Consider the following 11,641-nt stretch of genomic DNA (forward strand, 5'->3'; position numbering starts at 1 on the left):
CAACTTTATCAATTGAAATAAGAACGATTACAGTCCACGCACCCTTGACAATGAGACTCAACTTTGCTTATTTTCGCTTCCTAAAAGTTCGAGCTTTTGGAGTCGACGAACTTCTGGAAGTCGTTTTCGGTATCAACCTAGTTTTGGAAGATCTTACCTCATGGACAGTTGTTAGGATGTTTGAAAAGTGATAGTCGGTTGACGAAGGGTCTGACGAATATGGTGGGTGAGGCAGAATCTCGTAGCATAACTCGTTCAATTTCAGTAGCGTCACCTCTGAAATGTGTGGCCGGGCTTAGTCGCGTAGGAGAACGTTTCTGTTCACTAACGCCGGACGAAGAAGTCGGAGTTTCCGGTGCATTTCGTCCAGTTCTTTGCAGCACTTCTCTGCGATGGTAGTCTCGCCAGGTTTCATGAAACTGTAGTGGATTATACCCATAGCACACCACCACACAGTCACCGTGATCTTCTTCGGGTGCATTTTCGGCGTCGGAATTGCGTGGGAGCTTCATCCTTGTCCATCCATTGAGTCTTCTTGTTGTTGTAAAAGGTCCATTTCTCATCGAATGTAACAATGCGATCGAGAAATGGATCGTTCTTGTTGCCTAACAGAAGCGTTGAGCGGATCTCAAAACGGCGGTTTCTTTGAGACTCGCTTAGCTCGTGCGGCACCCACTTGTTCAACTTTTTCTTTCTTTCCAGTTTTTCCAAATGGCGAACGACTGTTGAATGGTCAACGCCTAGTTCTTGGGCAACCTCTCATGTTGTTTTAAGTGGTTCATCTTCGATGATTGCCTTCAGCAGGTGGTCGTGAACTTCAGAAGGGCGGCCGCGATCTTCTATATCTTCGAGGTTCATATCGCCACAATGAAACCTTTTGAACCAACGTGGAGCATGGATTCGGTGGTGCTTCTCTCACCCCAAAGAGATACTACGTGCTGCGGCCGCTGCAGACCTGCCCAGCATGAAATCGTAGATTTGGTGAAAATCTTCTTGGACATATTATCATACGTATTATCATGATTGGGCATATTATCTTCTAAGTTTTGGTAGCGACCAAATACTGATTCTCGTTCAAAATATTTTCAACACTACTAACCACAACGAAATGCGCTACAAAACGCTATACGCCTTTTAATATTGAAGATGAGTGTAACCGGAAAACATTTGTCGTGCAGATAAGGCAACAAAAAACTCGTATTATTTTTGCACCAACCTAATATTTCGAAAGAAGGAGAGCAACTGTGAAGTAGTTGTTTGCTCCTTTTTTCCACGATAATTCAAAATAATTCAGATTCATCTGTGGTGCAATAAATAAGTAGAGTCTCAAATTTTTGATTAGGAGGTTGAAACCAAAACAAGAATCATTTTCCCATTCTGTTAAGCCTGTGCTATGGAGTTTCAAAAACCCATTCAAAAAATCATTTTCGGTGTGCACGGGGTGACGCTTGTAGAGATCGGCCACATTTTCACTAATCGAAGTTGTTGACCATTAAATCAGTACGGCCATTCTGCAGTGTACTTTCTGTGAGCGTCTCTTTTCTTTCGAAATTATAATTCAGAGATAGGATGATGGGAAAGTACATCTGCTAAAGTAGACAGTCTTACGATAATCCGATGTAGAATCACACTTTGGTAGAAAATTTTTGGGGATCCACAGAGGACATGTCTGCGAACGCTGTCTCTATCGCTAGATGACATACGCGCCGCGTCTGACAGCGTTTGCAGCCCCTCACTGTCCTACGCTGGTCGCCACGTGACCCGTTATCAGGAGCCTTGTCGGGGGATTCGATGCGAAAAAACCTTTTTTCTGAATATTAACACCCCTTTTTTCTCTCTGGAAAGGATACAACAAGATATATAAAAATCAGTTCCTAAAGAAGAAAGAGCATGACACAGAAAGAGGGCATCGGTGGAAAATGTTGTCCTTCAAAAGTAATGTTGAAGCAAAAAAAGTGCTCATAAGATCCAACAAAATGAGGAGAGTTGAACTGCACAGACAGGCAAGAAAATGCAATTCACTAGGAAAGCCTACTGTGTGTGTGTATGTGTGTATGTGTGTATGTGCATGTGTGTATGTGTGTATGTGTACGTGTGTATGTGTGTATGTGTGTGTATGTGTGTATGTCTGTGTTACCACTGCACCATTGCCGAGGGTTATTCCTTAATGTAAAAATATAGATCTGACGCGTTCGCTTACTGAAAAACCATAAAATCTCTCAACTATACTTAAATTTCTAAATTCTAATTTAACATTTAAATTCTACTTTCACAAAAAAATGTCGCTACTGTTATTTCTTATTGATCGCTGAACGCAAACGAAGCGAACACAAAAAAAGCCTTATTTCCGGCTTTAGCCGGACGTTTAGGCTGGTACATAATAATTACAATTTGCTTAAAAGTTTCATGGAAATCGAGAACAGTTTGAAGGAAAAACTGGACTTGACAACTTCACACTTCACTTCGCACTCCTAACTTGTGCTAATAACATATGTTTGCAATTAATTGGAATGTATATCAGAAGACAATAGGCAGAGCGTGATGTTCGTACTGTCAAGCGAAAGAGCGTAAAATGGATTAAAAGAACGTTAGACTGGATCCCAGAATTCTTTATCCCTTTCATGGAAAAGTTCCAAAGGCTTACCGTTATTCTTCGGGAATGGATAGGTCAGCTGATGCTTCCTTTGTAACTCGCGGATGAAGAATTTCTTCCAAAGAGACCGACGACGAGATGAGCTGATGTGTTTGCAGAGCAGGGTAGCGATCTAAGAGCTGAAATAGCAAGTAAATCGTCAACGCAGTTTCGTCTCAAAGGAAAATTTCTCTTCTGGAACAAAATTGCTTTAACGGCTTGGACTGAGGACGACTCTAGTAACTATTCCTCATAAGCTACACGTGCTACTTTTACCAACTTTTTGTGTGAAAACAAAGGGAAGAAAGGAATTAAAACGAATGCTATGGTCTGCTATGGTCTATCGCAGTGCTATACCTAGTTAAGAAAAAGTCATTCCAACACGTCAATGCAATTTCTTTGCTAAAGGAAAACTTTCTCTTTGAAATGAAATTGTTTTGACAATTTACTTGCAAATTCATTTGTGAATTTCATAATTGTGGAAATGGTTGCGAATAGTGCAAAATTGTTGAGTGGTCAAAGAGAATAATTTTCCATCTCGACATGCTTACCACTTGTGAACAACATATAGGCAAAAGTTCGGTTTTTTGAAACTTGGGTTCTTGAGTTCTAAACTTAGTTGTTTCCGTAAGTTTTATTATTTTGCTTCAAAAAAAAAGTTTGTGAAAAGTTACGCAGAATCGATATACATTTCATTTATGAATGAAAAATGAATGAAAAGAACATATGGTACTGGAAACCTTTGAGAACTTTGTGGAGTAAAGTACTCGTGTGTTCTTCGTTAAAAACTCAATAATTAGTCGAGTTAGTAACTTCTCTTTTTTAGTTCTATCCAAGGTGAAACAATTTTTCAATAGCGTAGGGAAGCTTTTGAGAATACGATTACTACTACAGAATCCAATCAGTAGAATCCTTACAGAATAGCCAGGATAGACATACCTCCATAGAGTCACACTTGTTCCTGTTATACATGTAGAGTATCTGAAGAGTGCCCTAGCGCCAAAAATACGTAATCCTTTCCAGCTAAAGTGAATATGTATAATATTCTCAGTACTAAGGTTGTTAAGCTCTTGCTTATCTCAATGAAAAGTCTAACTTAATGGTTAAGAAATAGTTCAACTTCCGGGATATGATGACAAAAAAAGTGGAAACAATTATGGTTCAAAAGGTTTTGCAAGTTGTGCGGTGCTAAAAGTTTTCAAGTTTCATGGTCGACTGTCTGATACATTTTTTATGGTTCCTTATAGCTATACATTTCCTCTTTTTAGACCGCTTCATCACGATAGTGGTAGCATTCAGTCGGAAGTTTGAGGTCGATGATTCGAAAACAACGCTAACCACTCAGCGAACACACATGATCTTCATTTATTCAAATCGCTTCGAATTTGTACTGTTTTTGTTATGTAATTTCTTGCTTATATAATAAATACAAATACAGTCATTTTTTGGAATAATTGACATTGAATGAGAACAGTCTGAATTATCTGGATTAAACAACTGCAGTAGTTCTTCGTTGAGTCATGCCAACAAGCAAGCGAACGAACTTTCCTGGTACTCTATCAGTGCGGAGTGCATTAAGAAGGCCTTAATAAGGAGAATCGAAAGCGGCTTTAAAATCCAGGAAGGCTAATTGCATCGGCTTCAAATACCACTGCCAGATTTCGATAACTCTCCTAACGATGAATACCGGTCACTCGTAGATCGGCCAGGACGAAAGCCAGCTTGCTCGTCGCGCGTGGTTTCTTCACGATGCTTAATAAGTCGGTTCAAAAAGATTATGTGCAAGACCTTGCACATAACACGCAACAAGGAGATTCCTGGATAGTTCCTAGGGTCCGTGACGGATAACTTCTTCCGGAGGGAATTATGATGGCGTGTCTCCACGTTGGCGCAAATTCGCTCTGCATTCTTCGTCTTTCAGATCTGCTATATCGACTTTCGATTGAAGAATAACTCCTCGGTTCCTGTTGGGGAACCGTATCTTAAGGCTGAAAAGAACTGGACGGTGGTCCAGTTATCGAATGCAACGTCCCAAACAGCTCCGGATTTCCGGATGTTTGATTGAGGAATATTCCTCGTCACAACGTAGTCGAGGTGAAGTTTAAGAGTCCTGATCTTCCGCTTGCGCTGCTCTTCAGGCGTTAGAAGGGTTGACACCTGCCACGTGAGATGATAGCGTTCCTCTTGAACAGGGAAGCGATGATGATGCTTGTCTGTTCACATAAGTAGACCAGACGGTCACCGTTATCCCATTTGTGCTCCGCTGGATTATACCATTTTCCAGGCAAATTTGACTGTCGTTCAAGTCCCATCTTCGCATTTGCGTCGATTCCGAAAATGACCACCGCTCGCTTTGGATTTTAGACATCAGCGCGTTGATTTCAACACAGATGGCACCCTTATTATTATCCTCAGCAGTTTGCCTAGGTGCATTGCCACTTAGGATCCTGTGCGATCAAGCAGTCGTACAAAGGCGCATCTAGACGATGTTGCGCCAAATTCCTCCACCGGGTTGTTTCAGTCGTTAATAACAGGTATCGCGCAACCTCCTATTTTCTTTTTTCGGTATCTTATCTTTTTATCGGCGCAGTATATGGTGTGATTTTCGATGCTGATGACAGGCCCATCTCTCATGTGTGTTTCCTGCAGTGCAACAAACGGCACAGAGAGATATCGCAGAAGCCTAGACAGGGCGGTTTGTTGGAGTTCACTCGACAGTGCTCGTCCTTCAGGGAGTCGACATTTCAGGTAATGGACTTTGGCGATGTGCTGGGCGACAGCGCGTTTTTGCAATGTGTGGGAATCTTTCGCCGTATAACAGTACAGATTATGTAGCTCCTACGTTCCCAACGCGCACACTGGAACGGCTGTTTGCGTCTAGTTTAAAGGTATCACCCCACGAATCTGAAGTGGTGCAGATTTCAGGTGGAGTATTCGTATACGGGATGGGAGACTACGGAGAGGGAGGTGATTCCGTCCATTTCTTGCCAACTGCCGTAAAAAACGGCCCGCAAGATGCGGCGCCGCACAAGACTGGCGCGCTCCAATCGAACCTCTTGTACAAAATGGTGCGCCAAAACGAATGAAGCCGTATCTTCCGGGCCGTTTTTTACGGCAATTAGGGAGAAATGGACGGAATCACCCCCCTCTCCGTAGTCTCCCATCCTGTATACGAATACTCCACCTGAAATCTGCACCACCTCAGATTCGTGGGGTGATGCCTTTAAGCAAGGCCACAACGAGCAGGTAGCAGTCAGAATTGTATACGCGGCCCCAGTGATTTGAATTAACAAGAAACTACGAGGTTAGATTGAAGGGGAAACTCTAGCTGTTTCTTAGAAGAAAATTGATTGTCAAGTGGAGTTTGGGACAGCTCTCGTTATCTTATCGATGTGTGCGTGGGAACTGTTGATTCTGCTCATGTACGTTTCGCCTTTTTGTCGTTATTTGTGCGCAGATAATTTCGTCGGAGATGATTTTTCTTCATTATTTTCTGCCTCTTTTCTCCAGTATTGATAGTTCCTTTAGTGCAATTGAGTGCATATACTATGAGTCATAGATATCTATCATTGTTCTATATATTTCAATTAACCACTTTTCCTCCTTTGTTTCATAGGTGGGATATTTGTACTTCCATGCATGTCACTGTTTTAGAAAAGAAGTTTCGCGCAAACATATACATACAAACGCGTGTATAAAAGCACCTGCTATATGAGACGTTGGAATGTTTTGCAAGAAAATCTCAAAATACTTTACCCATTGGGATTTTCAGTGCTGCTTTCTACGATAAGACCTACATCAAAAATGAAAATTTGAAAGTGAACAAATTGTCGGACATGACCACAGATATAGAGAAAATACGAAACGAAAAATGCAGTGAGGTCACTTCTTGAATTAGTGGGGTCCTCAAATGACTTCCTGCGCATTTAGTGTGTCAGAGGCCAGAACAAGTGATAGTCGGAAGAACCGATCTGTAAGAGTGGATTAGGAGAATAAGACATGCACTTGGCGGACTACTTTGTTCGTGTGCTTGTTTATGATAAGTTTTGAGACCACCTCCTGGGAGTTTCGAAAGACGACGATCTCACGGCGATTTTCTGCTACAAAACGTTGGAACCAGAGTTTAACGGCTCGTCGCGTGGAGCTCGAACAGCTCGCTGATCTTTCTTTTCCATTTCACTGATTGTGAAAATGATGAAAAGATAGCTCTAAAATAAAGTTGACACTTTGGCGTACATTAAGCTAGAACGCATGAGTTTTCACGAACATGGAACGATTCACAACGTCTCATTTACTTCTTTACGAAACTGCTTGGAATTACTGCGTACTGTTGGTGTACCAAAAAATCCCATAGATTCCAATTTCTGGCGCCGGCGTAGCAATTCGACGTCATAGGACACTGCTGGAATTTTGGGACACATCACACCCGCATACATATGATAGAATAAGTTCGTTATTATGATGAATGATGTACTCATATACTTACATACATTCTTCGTAAAACGTATTGAATCGGGGTGATATGACTCTTCTTTGATGATAGCATGCACTGAGCCCTTTCCACCAAAAAAGCAATAGGTCTTCTTTTCTCTATACTTTTCATAGCTTTGCATTATTTTATCGTACATTAGTACAAGATTACTTAGTCTTAGTAAATTCACTTTTCATTATTTTTATCGTTTGTTTTGCTCTTAGGGCGCTACTAAGAAATTAGTTTGTAGGAGTTAAGCTTCTATCCTTTTCGTGTGATTTTACACGATTAGCTCCCTCCATAGCCGTATTACTGAGAAAACCTTTTTTTCACCAGCTCAATGGTTTTCTTTAACTCCAGTGCATCTCTTCGAAGGATCAATCATCTTGCAATTTGTGTGGATTAGATTTCTGCCCTACTTTTGTATGGTTGTGTATAGTTAGCCTTCTTCTGGGACCAATTTTTGATATTACTACGAATACGATTGCAATAGACGCAGGTTGGCCAAGATACTCGTTGTGATTTTTACTTACATCATGTAGAGGTACGAGAGGGTGTACAACTGAGAGAAATTTGTCTGCATATTGACTGACACAGGCACCGACTCCCTTCACTGACTCGAGAACTAGTGTTGTTTTGGAAGCGAACTATGAGTTTTGCCTCTTTTTTGCACCAAGTGTTACCAACCAGTTCAGGAGAATCTGGATCATATGTAGCATTCAGGTTATTTCAGCGATATTATAGTTTTCACCCATGAAGCTAGTAGCGGCTCGGAAAATGGACATATCTACCGAAGATCCACATTTAGTTTGTCCGTTTTCCGCTTTGATGATGATGCGAAGGCTCTTAGCTTTCAAAAAGTTCAAAAAAAAGGGTCGCACTTGACTACTGATGCATTCAGAAACTACAGTCCCAGTGGTATGCTATTTGAGAGTTCGTAACATTCCAACAAACCTACACAGTCTAGTAAGTTAACCATTTAGTATTAACTATGGTCTATAATACATATCATTTATGATCATTTATCAGCTGAAAAAAAGGCCAATCCATTCGTCGCAATTTTATATCCTGCGATACCCTACGTCTCACCTGAATTGCCCATCTACATCGATCGTCCTCGAGTCCTCTTTCACCACCTCAATCCAGAACTTCCGTTTTCGTCCTGGTAGTCTTTTCCAGCCGACATACTCCTAGGAGTACGTTGAACGAGGCGGTCAGGAAGTCTTCTCAGTGGGTAACCAAAGAAGCGATGATGAGGTTTTGTGGTAAATTTCAATGGCGGTGCAAAGTGTTGATTCCTTCCACGTATCATCCGCCGGTACACCACATCGACGTCCGCATGTAGATCTTCATTTTCGCATGATGTAGGCCAAAAGTAGAAGCTACCTCTCCGTGCGATCAACCTTCTCCACCACCATAGGGAGTGATGACCGAGTCTCCATTCCATACATCATGATGGGGAGAATGGCGTATAAGCGGACTCTCGGCTTGACTTCGTCGGTGACGGGTCTCGACCACAGACATTTCATTAAGGAACTAAATACAGATGTTGCCTTGGCGCATTTTTCTGAATATATTTCTCATAGCTGCCGTCGTTCCCCAGCATACAGCCTAGGTAAGAGAATTCATCGACGAGTTCGATTGGTTGTCCGCCCACCCTAATTCCCTTTCGAAGCGAGTCACCCTGATGGGGGCAAAACGATGTCGGCAGAACACTGATCGACTGTTTCTCGCATGAGGTCATCCATGGCGAAGTTGAGCAGGAAAGGTTCTATCAGTGCTCGTTGTCTTATCCAGTTATCACTTCACTTCTTCCGGCTGGCGTTCAAACTGCAGGAGTTGCTCGTTTGTTCATGTCATCAAGTAGGTAAATGAATTTTTCTGGTACTCTGTTTTTCTTTTTTTGGATATGGGCCAGAACCTCCGACTAGGTCAGTGGTTCCTCGTTAACGCATAAGTTAGTCTATGAACATCGAGTTCAGGGATGATGACACTTGCCGATTCAGTAAGATCTTGAAGTGACCTCTCCAAGTTGGTAAGGTTGCTTACCGCCAACCACTCCACTTAGTGTTGAGGACTGAAGAACATCTTTTCGTGTTGGTGCTATACTGTTCTAAGGCATAGGCACTTCGTATGTTCTTGTCCTCCCACACCTTTTCTAACTTCTTCGTTCTTGACGCCCATTCGTTATCGCGGTCTTGTTGCAACTGACAACCGAACTTCCTTCTCAGACGTTTTTCTTGGCTGAAATCACTAGCAGTGTGGGTGACACACCACACAGAATTGTACGTGGATTTCGTTTCCGCGGAAATGCAAACTTCTTCCGCGACATCAGAGGCGAGAGCGTTTTCCCTGCAGCATCGTGAATACACTTTAAGGAATCTGCATCGCTAATTTCCCTGTACTCCAACATGAATAAACGCACGTTGGCAAAATTTCGTTCCGCATTCTTCCTGTTTTAGACTTGCTGTGCCCATTTCCGGTTGAGGAGGAACTCTTCGGTTGCTCTTATGGAATCATATCTCTAGGTTGAAAAAGGCGGTGGTTTGAGTCAAATGCGACGTCTCAAACAGCTCTATATTTTCGGATATCTGACTGAGGATTGTTTCTCGTCACAACTTAGTCGAGCTGAAATTTGAGGGTTCCCATCTACCGCTTGCGCTGCTCTTCACGCGTCAAAACGGTCGACACTCGCCAAATAAGCTGATGGAGTCGAGCTGATTCCTCGTGAACGCGAAAGCGATGATGAGGCTTGTCTGTTCACATAAGCAGACCAGATGGTCACCGTTATCTCATCTGTGCTCCGCATTTTCCCAGCACATTTGACTGTCGTTCAAGTCCCATCTTCGCATTTGCGTCGATTCCGACAATGACCACCTGCTCGCTGTGGATTTTAGACATCAGCGCGTTGATTTCAACACAGATGGCACCCTCATTATTATCCTCAGCAGTTTGCCTAGGTGCATTGCCACTTAGGATCCAGAGTTCACGTCCTGTGCGATCAAGCTGTCGTACAAAGGCGCATCTAGACGATGTTGCGCCAAATTCCTCCACCTGGTTGTTTTAGTGGTTAATAATAGGTATCGCGCAACCTCCTATTTTCTTTTTTCACTATCACCGCAGCAGATAGTGTTGTCTCCGATAGTGATGACGAGCCGATCTCTGATGCGTATTTTCTGCTGCGCCGCAGACAGCACACATAGCTATCGTAGAGGCCTAGATAGACGGTTTGTTGGACCTTACTCGACAGTGTTCGGCAGTTCACCGTGACGAAACGAATGGCTGTTCCCAAAGATTCCATGCTCCCTTCAGTCAGTTGACTTTTTAGATTATGGGCTTCGGCGATGTACTGGACGACAGTACTTTTTTTTTGCATTGTATGGAAATCCTGCGCCATATAACTGTGCAGCTTGCATAGCTCGTACGCTCTAAAGGGGCACACTCGAAAGCCTGACTACGCTCAGTAAAGGCAGAACCACCACGTACAGATGGCAGTCAGACTTGTACGTGCGTTTCCAATTTGTAATAATGTAGACAGTGGGGGTTGGTGTATTGTAGCAGTTAGAGGTTCTGCTTGCTGCATCGATCGGAGTTTCGACTTCACCAGACTTGTCTGGAAGGATAAAAACACTGACTTGACACATCGGCTAGCCACCGCAAGTCATTGTAGGGCAGTTCCACGTTCGTAAGCCTCAAACGATTCTGAATTGAAATGAACGTTCCAAGTGGATTGATTAACGCCAGAAACTTTATCCTTTTTATTAATATACAGTGGAACCAGTGCAGCTCGGAAGCTAGTTCTTATTATGTGGCGCAGATGTAACTATGTAACTATCACACCACATCGCCATGGCAGCCGCTCACGTCCAACAAAAAGTTCCTTACAACTTGGCTTAGTACTTGAAAGCTTAGTGAACACCGCATGTGAAACCATACTCTCAACTAAGACGAAAGCGTTATTCATTCTTGTTTCCGAAATAACGACTACCTCTGCTAAAGCTTTCCCTTGAGGTTTCAGCGCTGCTCACTGCCCTACTACCCTTCTGGAATCGAGCCTTCGTGGCCTCAGTTTTCTGGAGCTTTTGAAGCAGTAGACATTCCCAAGTTTTGAAAATATACGTCTACGCACGCTTGTTCATACAAAGTTGTTATTATGTTCAGCATGAAACGTAGTGCTTTGTTCTAAATTCTTTTTCTATGAGCAACTAGTTGCCCAACTCTTAAAGATTAGGCTAGGCAGGCAGCACATGGGAACTCCCACCTGTGACTTATCGCGTTACGATTAGTTATTTACAAAGGATATGCCTTCTCATTGAATATCTTGAATGACTGCAAGTTTTCAATGGCTTTTCCATGAAGCGTCGCTGATAAGAACCACGGGACCTAAAACCATCGTTCACAACTAGCTTCGGAGTATGCCGCCAACTTTCCACCCAAGGACCTTACATATCCACTAATTCGTTGAGCGTGTTCGCTGAGAAGTTGAGAATGAAATCAATTTCAAATGGATATCCACTTCTATAAACATCGCGAATATG

General features: G+C 42.6%; 3 protein-coding genes across 4 annotated transcripts in view; 1 reads left to right on the forward strand and 2 right to left on the reverse strand.

The window, feature by feature from the left end:
* The window catches only part of RB195_018622 (uncharacterized protein), a gene marked incomplete at both ends in the record, with an annotated part of 5,350 nt that extends 1,407 nt beyond the window's left edge, over positions 1–3,943 (forward strand). The window contains one exon of the mRNA XM_064186142.1: positions 3,901–3,943. Coding sequence (XP_064042023.1) covers positions 3,901–3,943 — 43 coding nt within the window. The remainder of the gene's footprint in view (positions 1–3,900) is intronic.
* On the reverse strand, positions 2,647–4,944 carry RB195_018623 (uncharacterized protein; the record flags this gene model as incomplete). 2 transcript variants are annotated; one of them, XM_064186144.1, is made up of 3 exons in its annotated part: positions 2,647–2,772; positions 4,637–4,815; positions 4,875–4,944. In XM_064186144.1, the coding sequence occupies 3 exons, from the start codon at positions 4,942–4,944 to the stop codon at positions 2,647–2,649; spliced, it is 375 nt and encodes a 124-aa protein (XP_064042024.1). The 2 variants fall into 2 exon arrangements, with proteins under 2 accessions (XP_064042024.1, XP_064042025.1); XM_064186143.1 differs by lacking the exon at positions 2,647–2,772 and having other exon boundaries at positions 4,559–4,815.
* Positions 4,945–9,890: 4,946 nt separating this feature from the next.
* On the reverse strand, positions 9,891–10,404 carry RB195_018624 (uncharacterized protein; the record flags this gene model as incomplete). Its single annotated transcript, XM_064186145.1, has 2 exons — positions 9,891–10,157; positions 10,222–10,404. 2 exons carry the CDS (start codon positions 10,402–10,404, stop codon positions 9,891–9,893), a joined length of 450 nt encoding a protein of 149 aa, XP_064042026.1.
* Between the last annotated feature and the right edge of the window lie 1,237 nt (positions 10,405–11,641).

The sequence above is a fragment of the Necator americanus genome, chromosome II, assembly GCF_031761385.1.
Source record: "Necator americanus strain Aroian chromosome II, whole genome shotgun sequence".
Taxonomy (NCBI): Eukaryota; Metazoa; Nematoda; class Chromadorea; order Rhabditida; family Ancylostomatidae; genus Necator; species Necator americanus.